We start from the raw sequence: 18,750 nt of genomic DNA on the forward strand, positions 1-18,750 counted from the left end.
ACCAATGTGCAGACTCATTGGCTTAGTCATTGGTTTCCAAAAGAGGAGGTCTATGTGTGATTTGATAGTTTTTGCTAGTGCGAAAGTTGGATTCGTGAAGCTTTAAAATAATCGTTCTGGAGAGAGTCCCACGAGGCCGTTGTCAGATCGCAGCTAAATCTTTGAAGAATATTAGTAGTTATCTTAGAAGATAGCATGGGAGCTGAGAATTCCAAGAACATTTTATTTTTAAGATATCCTGTGTAACACTTGGCTCTTGGTGTTGGTGGATTAGCACCAAGTTCTCCCCAGGGCAGAATCCAATCAGAGCTCTAGTTTTCATTTGGATCTGCAAATTACAGAAATCCCATTTCCCAAACCTAGAATCTGTTTTCCTCATCAGACTCCATGTAGCTAGTTGCTCTGTTGTAACTTCATAGATGTGTTGAGCTCAGTGGCCGAGCTGTTTTAGAAGTGCACCTTAGACAATTTCCCCCAGAATAATGTGCTGGCCGTTCTGACCTGTCTGTCATCAGAAGATAATGCAGGACATGGACGGAATTCCCATTTCCTTGAGTTCTTTTGTAGTCCTTCTCTCTTAGAGTCTAAATCTTTTACACAAGCTTTGAATACTGTGAAAATGTTTTACATTCCATTTCATTTGTGTTGTTTTTTTAAATGCATTTTACCAGATGTTTTGATGTTATCACTTATGTTAATAGTAATTCCCGTATGTGTTCATTTTATTTTCATGCTTTTCCTGCCATGTATTCACTTGACTAAAATCACTCAATTAATCAAAAAAAAAAATGGAACAAACATGGACAGCTTTGTGAATAATAATAATGAAAAGCACTAATAATTTTGCAAATAATTTATTTAAAAATGATAGTTAGCTGAGTTCATTTTTGCAAAGAGATCAAGCAGGTGTATAGAATGTTCATTGGATTGGAGGACAATATGGAAGAGTCTACTTTATTACAAAAAAAAATTGCATGATGAGGTAGACCTCAATTGGAATGGACAAAAGAATAATAATTCTACTTGGAGGCTTAAAAATGTCACAGAAAATCACCAGTAGAGAAATAGCAAAAGTCACAACTCCACAAGGATAAAGAACTGGAGAAGCAATAGTAGCAGAGGAGATATAATTGTTTAAGACAGTGAGTAGATGAGTAATAACTCTCAAACAGAACAGAGAAAGTTTCAACATACAGGCTTGCATTGGGGTGGGGAGTCAATTACTGTTAAGTTAATCATCCTGTAAAATCTTGGAAACGTTCAGCAATCACAACCTCTTGTAATAATGGGTGTGGTATGTGACTAATAGGAGTCATGTTTGAAATAACGATGCAGCTAAGATACTGTCTCTCAGTCCCAGATCCCTCTTCTACTCAAGTAGTTAAATGAGTACATCTATCTTCCTCACATGAGTGAGGGGTTTATCTCTGGAGATATTAAAAGCAATGATGGTCTAGACCAGAGATCTCAGAAATTGCTGAGAGCAAGATTGAAAAAGTGTAGTGAAACTATGTGATTAAGTGAATGCTTATATCCTGAACTGTGAAGCCCATGTGGTGTATTTCCCTACTCGGCTTCCAGCACATTTTGACAGCTGTGCTTATATCCTCTAGGCAAGAATCTAGAGAAGTCTTCTAATGGAAAAAAAAATCTACCTAACTAAAAAGGACCTACAGATATGGATATTGTGAAGGACTTCTCAATCAAAATGGCCAGGTCTCTGCCAAGTTATCCTAGAGCTAAGTCCACCTGTGCAAAAGCCAAGTTATCCTAGAGCTAAGTCCCACCATACACACAGAGCTTTTAGCCACCATTTCAGTACCTCACTCACAAATGTGAAGAATATTCTGGGATTACCAGATATTTGAGGAAAACTTCTAACCTGAAATACAAAGACCAAGATAAATACATTTATGAAGAAAACTCAGAGATAACTGAAAAAAAAATGCAGACAGCAAAACCAATTCCAAAGGTTCTCAAAAGACCAAGGAATGTGGCACCCATTTAAAAAAATTAAAAAGCATATCATTTTTAAAAGAAACATACAGAAAACAAAAAAGATCTCTTTGAAGTTAAAAAAATGAAAATGTAAAATTCATTAGAAGAACTAAAACTCAAAAACTGAGGAAATCTCTCCAAAACAAACAAACAAAAAAAAATGGTAGAGTTGGAAAGTAGAAGAAGAAAGTAAGAAAATTAGAGCATCAATCCAGGAGGTCAAACATTCAATAATAAACTTTTTAAGAAGACAGAACTGAGAAAATAGTTGGAAGGCAAATGTCAAATAAAAATATGCAAGCATATTTCCCAGAACTGACTGACATGACTAATTGCCATGGTTTGAGTTTGTCCCCAAAGGTTCTTGTGTCAGAAATTTGGTCCCCAGTAGGGTGATATTGAGAGGTGGTGTGAAACGTTGAAGAGGTGGGGCCTGGTGGGAAGTGGTCAGGTCATTGAGGATGCTGTCCTTGGAAGACATTGAGGTAGTTCTTATGGAATTCCAATTCCTCCAAGAGTCAATTGTTACAACCTAGCTGCAGTGGTACCCTTCTACAATCCCAGCAACTCAGGAGGCCGAGGCAGGAGGATTGCAAGTTCAAGGCCAGCCTTGGCAACTTAGTGAGACACTGTCTCAAATTTTCTTAAACAAGGTCTGGGGATGTAATTCAGTAGTACTGAGATAGATAGATAGATAGATAGATAGATAGATAGATAGAGATAGATAAAAAGAGTTGAGTTGTTATGAAAGAGAAAGCTCCTCCCTACTTTCTCTGGCTTTCTGTCTCACCAAGTGATTACCCTTTCTTGAGTGATGCAATCCACCATGAGGCTCTCATCAAGAGGCAAACAAATGAGGCCACTCAATTCTGTACTTTCATAGCTGTGAGCCAAATAAACCTCTTTTCTTTATACCGTATCCAACCATAAGTGTTTTGTTATTGCAACAAAAGATAGACTGTTAAACTACTCTATAAATTCCTAACAAATGAAAGAAGAATTCATATTATAATACTATATTATGAGATTTCAGAATACTAACTTTATAGAATATTAAATATTCCAGAAAGAAAATGGGTCTCCTACAAGAGATTAGTGGTAAAAATCATATCCATCTTCACAATCTAGAATCTAGAAACAATGCCTTCAAAATTCTGAGGAAATTTTGTATACAAACCTATAGTTCTATAACCAGATAAACTATAAATCAAATGTGGGAGTTGAATTTACATATTCCTAGCAGGTCTGCAGACTGCTAGATCCATTTTCTTTTACTTCCTGGGCACACAATTATGTTACATTTCTCAATTACTCCTGTAGCTAGGTATAGGCACCAACAATCTAAGCCCTTGTCAGAGGACCATGAAAGGGGGAAAACAGATATAGCTTCCACTTCATTTGCTTAAGTGTAAATCCTTATTTTTTATTTCTGCTTATATTGTATGTATTTTAAAATTATTTTGGATATTACAATGTTTTGACATCTTAATAAACTTATTTGGCTAGGGAGAAAGATCAAACCTCCTGAGGCTAGCCAATTCTTGGCAGTGGTGTCCAACCAAAACATGCTTTTGATGTGCAGTATAACCAACCCAGGGTCAAGCTTCTTCTATCTATTTCATACACCTCAGGAAACAATAGTCCTCTGCTTTAATCACCCTGTGACCAAGTTCCAAGCAACTAGGGATCACCTCTATAGTCTAAAGAGTCCAAAGGAATTATTCAACCTGGCCAGTGCTAAACTGTTCACCTGCTCTGCCTTGCCTTTTTCCTTGGGAACTCTAATGAAAGGATGATCTAAATCTTCTTTTCATTCCTGTCTTCTGCCTCCTGACCCTGATGTCTTTCCTCTGTGGCCCTTCATGGTGGTACTCTGTTTCCTGCCTCTAGAACCTTCAAGCATAACAGATTTTGTTTTTTCCTGAGCTCCTCCTCTTGTGGCTACCTTGGCTGACCAAATCATAAAATACAGAACATTGTTCTTCTATCCTTTCTTTGGGTTGGAATAATTATGGCATTAGGAAACCTGTGCTGAAGACCACAGATTCACCTTCACCCTGGGTCCTGAATGACTGCCTGGAGCAGTCCTATAATACTCACCTTGATACTGTTACAAAGAGAGAGATAAACTTGTGTATTTCATTTTTTAACTTGCTTATTTTTCAAAGTCACTTTTGAGATCTCTTTGTTACAGCAGCTTAGCCTACAGTGCATAATTATTTCAAAATAATTTATTTCCATGAACCCTCTCAAGAAGCTCTTAGAGAAAGTGCTCCACCAAAATGAAAATGTAAAGGAAACGAGAAGATATGAATCTTCAAGCAGAAACAGTAATTCCCAGAATGTTGGTGAAGATTAATTATAGGACAAGAGATATACCACAGACCTAGAGAACAACTACTTAAATCTGACAGGAACTTCCACGTGGAAAATCTCAAGGGAAAAGTAAGACTGATAGATGCCTTGTGTGCACTGAAAATCAACTAATACTTTCAGTGGAGGTTTTGAGATGAATTAATTATATACATGTAGAAAGCTAAAGAAATTAAAAAGTGAAGCTATTATTAATACATAGAAGAACAAAAATATACAAAAAAGGAAAGGCATCATAATACATTATATAACCCAGCTATAAATGTTACTTGTATAAATATTATCATAGTGTAAACACCAAATATTAACTTAACATATCACACAAAATCACACAAAAATGTGATACAATTATTTTGGGAGAACTGTGAACTGGAATATGAGATGTATATGTGCAGGGGAAGAAGGTCTAAGTTAGATCCTATTCATTAGAAAAGAGCCAATAAATCATACCTGAAGCAGGAAAAAAATCCCATTCAATAAAAGTGATAGTAGTATGAGAATTTTAATTTAGAATTAGGAGGGTAAATGTCAAAAGAGACTCTGGAGAGCCAGACTTGGGAGTGAGAAGCAGTGGGAGAAAGAAGGCTGGGGCTGAAGATCTGTTGGAAGCCTTGGAGGACTTTCTTTAAATTATTTACATGCATTACCTAATAAAAATTAATATGCAGGTGAATGGGAGGTAAGAAGTAGGAATAGTGATGTGGGGAATGCTTTCAAAAAGGTGAGTGATGAAGGAGAGAGGAGGGAGAGGCGGTGGCTCCAGAGGGACCTGGGTAGGGGAGGCATTGGGATGGACATCTTTCCAACAGTATTTATGGCAGGGATCATTGTGGTCACACTGCCAGAGACAAAGGTCTCTTCCATGTATGTATAATATGTCAAAATACACTCTACTGTCATGTAAAAAGAACAACAACAACAACAAAAAGGTCTCAGTCCATCTCATCCCCCCAAGCTAACTGAATTCAGCTTGCTGGGATGCAGGGCCCGGAAACTTGAGTTTTTAATAATCTCCCTGGGCATTACTTGTACACAGCGGACTACAGCTTGTTTGGATGGTGATGGAAAGGATCTAAGAGAGGTAGAGAGAGAAAATGGAAGAAGGGCAAACACATCATGCAAGACCCCTGAGACAGCAAGAGAGTGATGGGGACCCAGCACTCAGATGGTGGGGGTGTAATCCTTGCTAATCCATTGTACCAAGGATACAGGGAAGAGGGTGGGATGCCTTACAAGTCTGGTGGAGGAGACATAAGGAGGTGCCTGTCAGCATTTTGCAAATCTGTTCCCTTAAATAATAAAATATTATGTCTTTTTTATTGTTTATTAGAGCATTATAATTATACATAATAGTGGGGTTCATTGTGGCATACTCATAAATGCATAGAATATAATTTGCTCTGTTTCAATCCCTAGTACTTCCCCTTTCATTTCCCAATCCCCTTTCTCTGCTTCTCTGGTCTTCCTTCTATTTATTGATTGATTTTTCTTCATAGTAGACTGTGAGTGTCACGATGACAGAGACTGTGGCTTTTGGGTGCACTGTTCTTGGCCCTGGCTCACCATGTAACATTGCCTGGCCCAGAGTAGGAGCTCTATAAATGTTTGTTTGAATGATTTTATGAATGACAGATCTATCTGAGGCAAAGAGATTATTGTCTAAAATCAAATAGATAGGACTGGAGTCAGGGATTGGGATACATGAGATGTGAGTGAGGAAGTCGTTCATGGGTAGAGAATGGTTGAAACACTCAAGATGAAGGCCACAGGATAAGGGACAAAAGAAAACATGGAAGGAGAGAGTGCTGGAGCAGAGTGAGACAGTGAATCCAGAAAGGGAGGCAGAAACACATATATGTGGGGGAAGAAAGCAGAAAATGGTCCAAACCTTTTACAAAATTTAGTCTAGACTTTTTTCTTCTGCTCTGCATCTCCCTCTGCCTTTATGACATTCAAGCCAAAGGGAATGGATAGGCCGATTGGCCTGGGAAGAAATCCAAGGCAGGAGTCCAGGAACCCACTCCAAAAATAGGAGCTAGTCAGAGCCCCGATTCATTCTCCCTCTGAATTTTTCCTTTTACAACCTCCAAGGAATCTTGAGTGACAGAGTCCTGGTCTCCCCAAGTCAAACTCCAATTTATTTCTTTTTTTTTTAAGAGAGAGAGAGAGAGAGAGAGAGAGAGAGAGAGAGAGAGAATTTTAATATTTATTTTTTTTAGTTTTTGACGGACACAACTTCTTTGTTTGTATGTGGTGCTAAGGATTGAACCCGGGCTGCACGCATGCCAGGTGAGCACGCTACCACTTGAGCCACATCCCCAGCCCTCCAATTTATTTCTAAAGGGAAATTTGAGGGGATGAAATGTGAATTTTAAATCAAGTAGTATTATAGAAAGGAATGTTTTTTTCTTGATTTTAGATTCAGAACCTGGTTCTAATTTAAAGCTAAGAATGCACTAAGAACTAGAAGTATCCAGTTAAAACATTGAGGCTGGGATTGTGGCTCAGTGGTAGAGCACTTGCCTAGCATGCATGAGGCACTGAGTTTGATCCTCAGCACCACACAAAAATAAAATAAAGATATTATGTCCACCTAAAAACTAAAAAAAGCAGAAAACATCTGTCTAAGATACAAAGGAAAATGAGACAACCCCATACCCACAGCTGGGGGAGATGAATATGGATTTGCTTCTACAGGCATCAGAGTCATGGGCAATGGAAGTGAGGTCAGTATGCAAAGGACTGACTTGTCTTTGTTTCTGGAAGAAGAGCCTGGTCTCCTTCAGACTTTCTATGGCCTCCATACCCATCTTGTACATTCACTGGAAAGTCACTTACTGAGTTCCTGAAGTCCAGAGAGAAGAAGCCACCTGATCCAATGAGCAGGAGAGATTATTCCTCTTCTCATCTTGAAATGATACACATGAAAAGTTGTCATCAAGAGTGCCTAGGCTCCAGAGGAAAGATGAGCCACAGAAGCAGAGAGTCAAGAAGCACACTTCCAGGTTCTTGCCAGAAAATCCAGCTGCATGAAAAGAACTGAAGGCCAGTGGAGGCAGGTTAAGCTTTGCCAAGGGTTTGGGGTTTGGAGGGAGCTCCACAAATTGCTGTGCACCTTGACTTCTTATTTTTCTTCTTTTTTTCTCATGGGCATAACTATGGCATTTATAACTGCTATCAGGCAGGAGTGGCCAGAGCTTCAGGCCCTCCCTCCCCAGGGAGGGGCAACTCTGAGTATGCTTCAGGGTCATTTAAAGAGAGGTTGCCCTGTAGCGGTCAAGATCAAGGCGGAAGAGAGGGGTGTTGGCAAGACCACAGGGTGCAGACATGAAACAGGACAACAAGCAGAGAAAGAAGCAGAATGAGAGGATCAATCCTGTCACGATGAGAAGGACCCGCCCTCCTAACCAGAGATGATCTGTCCCTTGGTATGCCTCACTTCCAGAGCAGGAGACTTTTATAGAAGAAAAAAGGAGGAAGAGAAGAAAAGAAAGCAAATAGATATTAAAGGTCAGAAGGTGTCTATTTTGAGGAAGTGGCTGGGTAGTGACATGTTTCACTCATCCTGGACTCTCCAAGGTTGGGGAAGGGACACTAAGTCACTTCTAGTGTCAAGTGGAGAGGGGAGGGGAAGGGGGCATAGAACTACTAGTTTCCTTGGATATACCTTTGATAATGCTCTTCAATATGGACCAGAGGTCCTAATTTACCTGGGTCCTTATTTTTATGCTTCACAACTATCAGTGGGAACAATTTACACAATAAAACTCAGAGCTACAAGGGGGGAAAAATAACTCTATTTTTTGTAACTGGGCTGACTTAGATTTTGGGCTCTCCTTCCCACTGATGACAGGGAGGGTTGTGGTAAGGAATGGGGATATTTAGCTTGCCAAATAGTGGTGCTCCAATTTCATCCCTTTCAAAAGGATCTCTTAAAAGTGCATATTAGATGGTTTCATTTATATGAAAGTCAAGCGCAGTCAACTGATGATGATTGAAATCAAGATAGCGGCTACCTGTGGGGGTGGTATAAAGGGGACATCTGGATCTGGAAAGTGCATGCGAGAGTGTGTGTGTTAAAATTCAATGACTGGAACACATAATATGTCCATTTTGCACATTTTACATCTCATATTTACATACATTTGTATTTATTTTAAGCTTCAATTTTAAAAACAACAAAAAAAAAAGGAAAAACTTAAGAATCACTTTTAGGTAAATATTCAGGTCATGAAGTTCAGTGCGCCTCTCAGAACTGTCTTCCCTCTTTCAAGGGGTCTCTCCTCCAACTTTCCCATACATCCTCTGAGGGGAATTTATGCCTCCCATGGTGGTATGGGAAAAGGACTCACTTTCCACAAGCTGGTCTCTCCTGAGTTTCCTCTCATCCCATCTGGTAACCAGGACCCTGTGTCAGCATCCAACAACCCTAGGATGCAGTGCTATTGTTGTCTGCATTTTACAAATGTGGAAACGAAGTCACAGAGAAGTCAAGGAACTTGGCTAAATTTCACAATGCTAATAAGGGAATTAATCAGGAATTAAACTAGCAGTCAATTTTCAGAGCCTGTGTTCTCCCCCCCCCCGCTTTTTTTACTAATGCATTATAATTATACATAACAGTGAGATTTGTTATAATATATTCATACGTGCACATAATAAAACAGTATAATTTGATTAATTTCATTCCCAAGTACCTCCCTTTCCCTCCCCTTCCTCCCCCTAATCCCCTTCTTCTATTCTATTGATCTCCCTTCTATTTTTTTTATTTGTCAGAGCCTATGTTCTTGGTCATTATAAAAAGAGTGTGTCATGTGTAAATAAGGTTTCAAGTGTAACATCTACCTGTCCCCTTGCTATGGTCTGGATAAATGTCCCCCAAAGTTCATGTGTTAAAACTGTTTAGTCCCCACCCAGAATAGCTAAAGCAATCCTTCATTTAAGAAGAGTGAAGCAGGATGCATCACAATACCAGACCTTAAGCTATATGACAGAGCAATAGTAACAAAAACGGCATGGTATTGGTATTAAAATAGACATGTAGACCAATGGTACAAAATAGAAGACACAGAGACAAACCCACATAAATATGGTCTCACACTAGACAAAGGTGCCAGAAACATACATTGGAGAAAAGATAGCCTCTTCAACAAATGGTGCTGGGAAAACTAGAAATCCATATGTAACAAAATGAAATTAAACCTCTCTCTCTCACCTTGAACAAAATCAACTCAAAATGGATCAAAGATTTAGACACTAGAACAGAGACCCTGCACCTAATAGAAGAAAAAGTAGGCTCAAATCTTCCTCATGTCAGCTTGAGACCTGATTTAATAAGTCCTTAACAAGACTCTTAAATCACAAGAAGTAAAATCAAGAATCAATAAATAGGATGGATTCAAGTTTCTTCTCAGCAAAGGAAATAATCAATTACGTGATGAGAGAGCCTACAGAATGGGAAAAAAATACTTACCACACACAGCTCCAGGACACATAAAGAACTCAGAAAACTTAACACCAAAAAAAAAAAAAAAACAAATAACCTGATCAATAAATGGGCTAAGGAACTGAACACACACTTAACAGAAGAAGAAATACAATCGATCAACAAACATGAAAAAATGTTCATCAGCTCTAGCAATTAGAGAAATGCAAATCAAAACTACTGTAAGATTTCATCTCACTCCAGTCAGAATGACAATTATCAAGAATACAAACAATAATAAGTGTTGGAAAGGATATGGGGGAAAAGTACCCTTATACATTACTGTTGGGACTGCAAATTGGTGTACCACTATGGAAAGCAGTATGGAGATACCTCAGAAAACTTGGAATGGAACCACCATTTGACCCAGCTATCCCACTCCTCGGTTTATACCCAAAGGACTTAAAATCAGCATACTACAGTTATGCAACTACATCAATGTTTATAACAGCTCAATTCACAATAGATAAACTATGGAATCAACCTAGATGTCCTTCAACAAATGAATGGATAAAGAATATGTGATATATACTTAATGGAATATTACTCAGAAGAATGAAATTATGGTATTTTTAGGTAAATGGGTGGAACTCAATCCCAAAAAAACAAAAGCTGAATGTTTTCTCTGATGAGCAGATGCTGATCCATAGTGGGGTGGGGGGATAGGGAAGAATGAAGGAAATTTGATTTATATAGAGGGGAGTGAGTAGACGGATGGAGCTGTGGAAATGGAAAGGATAATAGAATAAAACAGATATTTTTATCCTTATATAAATGTATGATTGCACTACTGGAGTGACTCTGTACCACGTACAGCCAGAGGAATGAGAAGTTGTGCTCCATTTGTGTACAATATGTCAAAATGTATTTTACAGTCATATATATGACTAATTAGAACAATTTAAAAAAATTTTTTTTAAAAAAATGGTTTAGTCCTCAGCATGGCACTATTAGTGGGTGGTGTAAATTTTAAGAGGTGGGGCCACTGTGAGGTGAGCAGCTTTGTTCTACCACATTCTTCCCACCATGATGTGCTGTCTCACCATAAGCCCAAGAGCAATGGGGCCAACTAATCAAGGACTGAAACTTCTAAAACTGTGACCCAAAATAAACATTTCCTCTTTATAAATTGATTGTCTTAGATATTTTATGACAGTAACCGAAAGCTGACTCACACTGTTCTTCCAACCAGATTGCCTGTTTCCACCCTTGCTCTGGATAGAAATTCTTGAACTATCACTGTTACAAAGTACCTAGAACATAAAACCACAGAAGCTGAGTCCAGTTATATGGGTTTGAAACACCAATGGAAGAGTCATCAGAAAAGACAGACCAGGAGCGTTAATGACTTGGGAGCAGGTTGACCTAACGAAGCTGACAGGTCAGAGGCCATTTTTTGAGTGCTTGTTTAGAGAGTTAGTTCCAGGGACAGCAAAAGAAGGAGCACATAGGGTCAAGGACTCTGAACTTGTGTTTGTTTTGGAGAGTAAGAGAATAGTTTATCATAGTGTAAGAAATTCAGGGACCAAGCACTCCAAGTCAATAATATATAAACACATAGCATAGACTGGAAATGGTCCTTGCACAAGTTTTATTTAGGAGATGCCTGAGTTCCAGATTCTCCTTGCAATGCCGATATTCACCTTGGCTTAACAAAAAGTCTGTTTTGTGTTTCTAATTTTAGTCTAGTCCTAACTCAAGCATAACTCTCTTCATTACAAGTAGTTTCAAAAGTGTCTTCCCATATAATATATGGTTTATCAGAAAACAAATAAAAAGGGCTGGGGTGCAGCTCAGTAGTACACACTTAACAAGTGCAAGGCCCTGGATTCGATCTGAAGCATTAAAAAAAGAAGAAAACCAAAAGAAGGAAGATTTTCTGTGAAATACAGCCTGGATGTTCTTCGTGGACCATCTTGCTACAAGGGACCACCCCTGCTCGGTGGCAGCCATCCTTGGACTTAGAGATCTCTTGTGAGGATGCATAGACTAAAGCAAATATCTGGAACCATAATTTAATTAACCATAATTAACCCTTAAAGTCTTATAAGACATAGGAATTTTTAAAAGTTTGTAAACACTTTAATAGCAGTCTTAAATTTTTCTGTGCATGTATTCTCAAAAAAGAATTTTAAAGAATTTTGAAAAATTTGTATTTCCCCATGTTGCTTAACCTAAATTTTATCATAAACTTAATATAATATAGACATTAGTATAATATAGATGTTTAAATAATGAAACAGACTTGCTACTCTTTAAAATATTTCCAGTAGCCAAGAACAATGGTACACACCCATAATCCCCTATAATTTAGGAGGCTTAGTTAGGAGGATCTCAAATTGGAGTCCAGCCTAGGCAACTTAGTGAGAACCTCTACAGTTTAGCAAGACCTTCTCTCAAAATTTTAAAAAAAGAAAAAAATTTAATCGGGGATGTAGCTCAGGGTTAAAGCACAACTGGGTTTGATCCCTAGTACCAAAATAAATAAATAAACTAAACGTCTTCAATCCATTTCAAACACTACTTCATCTCCATATCTACCATCAAACTTTTTCAAAGCATATGAGCAAGCCCTTGACATTCCAGGTTCTTTTTTTAAAATATTTATTTTTCAGTTTTCGATGGACACAACATCTTTATTTTATTTTATGTGGTGCTGAGGATCGAACCCAGGCCGCACGCATGACAGAAAAGCGCACTACCGCTTGAGCCACATCCCCAGTCCCTATTCCAGGATCTTTGTGCTTTGTGAAATTATGATTCCATTTCATTTTTTTCACATCATTTGACTGTTATATATAGATGAGGAATATATGTTACATAAATATCCTGCTGATGTGTGAGTGTATGCATATATATCAGTATATATGTTTGAAACAAATAAACTTTATCTTCTAGAGCAGTTTTAGAATTAAAGAAAACTTGAATGGAAAATACAGAGAGTTCTCAATATAACCCCTGTCCCCACACAAGCACCATCTCCCTCACTATTAACATGTGCTCCATGGTGAAGCATTTGTTACAATCAATGAAGCCACGTTGACACATTAAAGCCCAAACTCCCTTATTTACTTTAGTGTATACTTTGGGAGTTTTATGCATTTTTACCACTATATACGACATAAACCAACCATCGTAACATCAACAGAATATTTCCACTGCCCTGAGAATTTTCTGTGCTCTCTCTCCTTAACCCCTAGCAATCACTGATCTTTTTACTGTCTCCATAGTGTTGCCTTTTCCAGTATGTCATGTAGTCTATTTTTTGCTTGAAGTGTTTTTATTGTTCACCCTATCATGCTACTCTGCACAAAAAGTGTTTATAAACTTTTTAAAATTCCTATGTCTTATAAGACTTTAAGTGTTAAATTTATAGATGCCTTATAAACTTTTTTTTCCCTTGATACTGGGGATTGAACCCGGGGTTATTTAACCACTGAGCCACTTCCCCAGTCCTTATTTTGTATTTTATTTAGAGACAGGGTCTCCCTGAGTTGCTTAGGACCTCCCTAAGTTGCTGAGGTTGGATTTGAACTCGTGACCTTCCTGCCTCAGCCTCCTGAGCCGCTGGGACTACAGGCATGCGCCATAATGCCTGGCCCTTATAAACTTTTGATGAAAAGTCAATGAAAATGTTTCCCCATATTGTCAAGGAAATGCAAACCAATAACTTACTCAATTTTTGAAATTACAAAATTAGTAGAGTACTTACTTGTTCTATGGGCTTCCCAACAACCCCATGAGTGGACATTGTTATCATCCTTGTTTTTACAAATAGGGAAACAGAGAACAGAAGTTTAGGAATGTGTGCACGGTCACACTGAGCTTGGATTGGAAACCATGAATCCAAGCTGGAATATCTGTGCTCTTAGCTGTCATTCCAAATGGCCTCTCCATGCTCCTTTCATCTTAAAGTGTGAGATTAATTATTTGGAAGTAAATATGGAATTTACAACATCTATCTCCTTAAAATCATGCAAAATATACAAAGTGATCTGTGACCTACACCAAGAAACCAGTGCATGTGAAATTCCTGTTTTCAGAGAGTGATGCGCAATTCAGGGCAGTGTGGTTTAGAGCATGTGGCTATGTCCCAGCAAGACTTCACAAATCTTGAAGAGTCTAAAATGGGCAGATGGACAGATAAGGTAGATTGACTTGCATATGGTTTCTAGGTTCAGTAAAATCCTCTCATCTTTATCACACCTACTGATTCTGCCTCAGCTCTTCTCTCAGGGGATATCCCCTGAGTAGGATGCCACTTTTGACAGTGAATATATAACAAGAGACCATTAAACAAATTTTGATTATTCCTGCTGACTCCTTCTACAGTATACACAAATAGCATTTAACACAGAGCAAAATTATTAGTTTCTAACACTCAACCCCTACCAGGAATTTGTATGAGGCAGGAGAGAGAGAAGAAAAAAGAAAGAGGAGAAGGAGGAGGAGGGAGAGTTGTTCTACTCTGGATGAACAATGCCTAAATTAAAAGAGATTTTTTAAGCATCTCTTTATTTGATACCCTGGAATTTTTGTGCCATGGGAAAAAATATAATAATAAGATAGGAATTAGAAACAAAAAATTGGTGGGCTCAAATAGAGAGCATTTGACTACTATCAAATTTTTTCAAAGCATATGAGTAAGTCCTTGTCATTCATGCTCAAGGGCCTAGGTTCAGTCCCCAGTACTGAAAAAAAAAAAGTTTGAGTAAAAAAGGGGAATCAGAAAAGGGGGTCTAATTTGATGGGCTGAACTCAGAGTTCCTCTCAAATACATTGTATGCAAAAAATATGCATGTAAGTTGAAAACCTGGAAAAATAATCTTCATAAAACAACCCATGCCTTCCTAACACAATTTAGAAAGCCTTCATGCCTCTCCAAAAATATGGATCATAGATGTCATGTGCAGATCATTGAGTGAAACAGCCATGCGAAGGTCTAGATGGTAGATACTTCCACCCTCCACTTCCTGGACTTTTTCTTGGGTCAAATGTGCTGAAGGGCTGAGGCACTGTTAGGTTAAAGGAGTGGTTGTATTCCATGCTGAAATCTGAGTAATGATGCTTCCAAACTCTACATACATGCTTTAATTATTGAAATTAATGAGATATTCACAGCATAATCATGTGAATGAATCATATGCTAAATTACCTGCCATGGATCCCTCTCTTTTCACCTTCCTCTGTTTCAAAGTGACCTTCCTTCCAGTCATTTTTTATTTATCTTTGCAAATCAGAATTTTTATTTACATGATGTGCCTAATGATATTTTAGCTGTTTTATTGACATATAATTTACATACCACATAGTTCCCATGTTTAATGTACATAAACCAATGGTTTTTAGTATGTCTCCAGTTGTGTTTGGTAAGTCCTTTTATCTACAGACTTAAATCTTTCTTCCTCTTTTACTTCATCTCTTCTTTTTTTCTCAATTTTGAACCTTATTACTTGCATGTTAGTACTCCTGGAATTATTTTCCATCTATCTTATATTTTCTGGATAATTTTCTCCTTGTACTTGTGTCTAATTGGACTCTTTTCCCCACCTGCTCTTCCAGATTATGTATTAATATTCTCAACAGTGACCAGCCTCTTTCAACTTATCTATTAAATTGTAAACTTAAAAATTCATGATTTACATTTTTTAAATGATATAATGAGATTCCCTTGCCTAATATTATTTTCATATTTTTCATATAATGCTCTCCAAAATTCCCTGCAAGGTGCTTTCTTTGGCTTCCATTCTGGTCTCTGGATTCCTCAAAGTGAGATGATGATAATGATGATCTCTTGAGCATGGCTCAGCATGACCTCATCCGTAACATTGTTCAGTTTGCCAACCCTTGAGAATCCAGTAAGTAGTGGAAGACAGCAGTTTCCACTGCTGCAAATTGGGGTAAGCCCACCAACACACTGCTATGACTCTCTACCCCAAGTGGGAGCCTCTCACCACCTTGGGAATTCAGGGCAAACTTTGCCTCCAAAGTCGCTCCCCTCTGTCCTGCAAGACCTGGATCATCAGGCAGTTTCTCTCCTAGACCCATAAAAGTGATATGCACCAACCTTCTGAGAGGGAATTCGTGAGAATTTAACTTTCCCCTCAGGTGTCTCTGCCAAGCACCTCTTGAAAAGTTAGACCTTAATAGACTGCAAAGTGTTTCCCTTGGGAAAACAAGAAGCTCTTTCTCTCTGCTTCTCAAGGTAGCAGTCTGAGAGAGGTATCAACGAGGACCCTCACTCTGACAAGAGATCCAGGTCTAGAGCACCTGCAAGGGCTTAGGAACTATAACTTGAGGTGCACAATCCTTGCCTCCACCCCCATGCATATAATTGCCCCTCCTCTATATCACTGGGTTCTTTGTGAACCACAACCCAATCTCTTTAAAGTACCAACTCTGGTCCCTACCCTCCCTTCTCATCATTCCAAATTCAATTCTCCTGCCAAATTGGGTGAGTCTCATAGACATGGGGGTCCTGCTTGGCACGGGAAGGATTAGAAAATGAGGATACTTTGGTATGAATGAGGTCTCTGGATTGTACTGTGGAGATTTTGAATGCTAAATGGATTCTAGCATGGAAGTTCTCTCAGGTAATTGAGAAATGCAACACGCCCACTTGCGCACATTCCGATTCTGTCAGACATTGGATGTATTTATTTCTTAGTTAAATTAGCAATATATTATCCTTTTCTCCATCTCTGCTAAAGATAAAAGAGGGCAGTTAGTGTCTTTCTTAAGGATGTCAGGGAATCAAATGAAGCTGGGAAGGGACTTGTAGGGAGGAATAAGAGGAAACTCAGGTCTCGGGTCCTCAGGTCTGCTTCCTCCCTGAAGGATGTGGCACTCCAGCTCAGGGGCCACTTGGGAAATTCTATCTTCCACTCATCTCCATGGCCACTGGGGATACTGGTCTCCTCCGGAACCAGTTAGGGCTCCAGCTAGGCCTGTGGGAGACTGCATGATTCTTTGGAGGGCTTGGGCCACGGTAGGTACCATGGGGGTAGTAGACAGCTGTGTCTAAGATGTTTCTCAGGGACAGGTAGTTTCTCTAGAAAAAGAAGAGACAGTTGTTTCAGAATCATACCCAAGTCTTCACCATGGATCCCTTTAGAATCATCTCCCTCTTTCACCCATCTCTCTCAGCTAACACTCCTCCCTCCAATATGTAGTCCTTTTCCAGCACCCTTTTCTCATAGGTCAATGGTTTTCTATGCACATTGATTGGCTCTTCTGGTTCCAACTTGTTATTTTTATTTGTAACTCTCTTGATCTCCATTTCCTCCTTACTGGCCCCTGACTAGAAGTTTATGCTGTTTATTCTGTTTCTTTATATTCCTGCTGCTCCTCCCCACAGGTATTAGGCACTCACCATACAAAAGAAGATCCCAGCAAAGAGCCCCACAGCCACTACAATTGAGACGAGGGTGATGAGGAAGATTTCCCAAGGCTCCAGGGACCCACTGGGCTTCACCTCATTCACTGGAGTAGTAATACTTGTACTAATTCTGTAGAAAGTTGTGTGTATTCCAGTTGAAGCAGGTGTGGTAGAGACTTTGGAGGTTGCATTTGATCCAGGGTTGGAGGTTGTGCTCATCCCACTGGAGGTCACACTGAATCCAGTGTTGATAGCTGTGCTGACCTTATCAGATGTTGCACTGGACACAGCATTGGAGGTTATGCTGCCCTCATTGGAAGTCAATGTGGATGTGGTGTTGGGAATTGCATTGGTCTTAACAGAGGTTGTAATGGATGCAGTGTTAGAGATTGTGCTGGCCCCACTGAAGGTCACACTGGATCCAGTGTTGATAGCTGCACTGACCTCATCAGAGGTTGCACTGGACACAGCAATGGAAGATGTGGTATTGGGGGTTACATTGGCTTCAACAGAGGTTGTAATGGATGCAGTGTTAGAGGTTGTGCTGGACCCACTGGAGGTCACTCTAGATCCAGTGTTGATAGCTGTGCTGACCTCATCAGAGGTTGCACTAGAAACAGTGTTGGAAGTTCTGCTGCCCTCACTAGAAGATGATGTGGAAGCAGTGTAGGGGGTTGCATTGGTCTCAACATAGGTTGTAATGGATATACTGTTAGAGGCTGTGCTGGCCCCACTGGAGGTAAAATTGATTTCAGGGTTGAACGTTGTGCTGGTACTATCAGAGTTCAATGTGGTTCTAGGGCTGGAGATTGTATTGGCCCTACCAGAGTTTGCAGTGGAAGTAGTGTTGGAAGTTGTGTTGGCCCCATTGGAGATCACACTGGATCCAGTGTTGGCAACTGTGCTTTCATGGGAGCTCACTCTGGATACAGTATAGGAGATTATACTGGTTCCTCCAGAAGTTGTACTGGATCTACCATTGGATGTTACAGTGGTGGTTTGGTTGAATGTTGAGCTGGTTGCCATGGGGGTAGATATGTCAGAGGCAGTTGAGGTTTCACTGGAACCTGTGTGGGCAGATGTGCCTGTAACACTTGTGGTTATTACTAAAGATAAGTAATAACAAATATATGTAAAGCATATACACTTCCTGCTCAATGGTTAGTTAAATTCATTACATGGATAATTGTATTTAATGCTCACCACAGCCCTTCAATGTAGATATTATTATTATCATCAGCTAAGGTAAAGAAACTCAGGATTAGAAACGGTGGTGGTTGTCCAAGTTTATATAGCTAGGATTCATGAAACAGGAAGTTGAATCCAGGCTATTGAATTTGTACTTAGCTAAGTCACTCTCTCCTTCTCATCCCCAATGTAATAGTTACAAAACATAGGCTTACTCATAGATAAACTTATTCCATATTCTGCTATAGAAGATTCACTACAGATAAGAAGTATCATAAAGGAAGTATACAGCTAGGGCATGTAGAGCTCAGTGACAAAGCTTTTGCCC

The 18,750-nt window shown here is 39.2% G+C and overlaps 1 protein-coding gene across 1 annotated transcript; it reads right to left on the reverse strand.

The window, feature by feature from the left end:
- Window positions 1-16,730: 16,730 nt before the first annotated feature.
- Muc21 (mucin 21, cell surface associated) lies at window positions 16,731-18,260 on the reverse strand. Its single transcript, XM_046450806.1, has 2 exons — window positions 17,229-18,260; window positions 16,731-16,907 (listed from the first exon to the last, which is right to left on the reverse strand). The coding sequence occupies exons 1-2, from the start codon at window positions 18,258-18,260 to the stop codon at window positions 16,731-16,733; spliced, it is 1,209 nt and encodes a 402-aa protein (XP_046306762.1).
- Window positions 18,261-18,750: the final 490 nt, after the last annotated feature.

Source organism: Marmota monax, unplaced genomic scaffold (assembly GCF_021218885.2).
Source record: "Marmota monax isolate L192 unplaced genomic scaffold, Marmota_monax_Labrador192_F-V1.1 WCK01_AAM20220418_F8-fsc00474, whole genome shotgun sequence".
NCBI lineage: Eukaryota > Metazoa > Chordata > Mammalia > Rodentia > Sciuridae > Marmota > Marmota monax.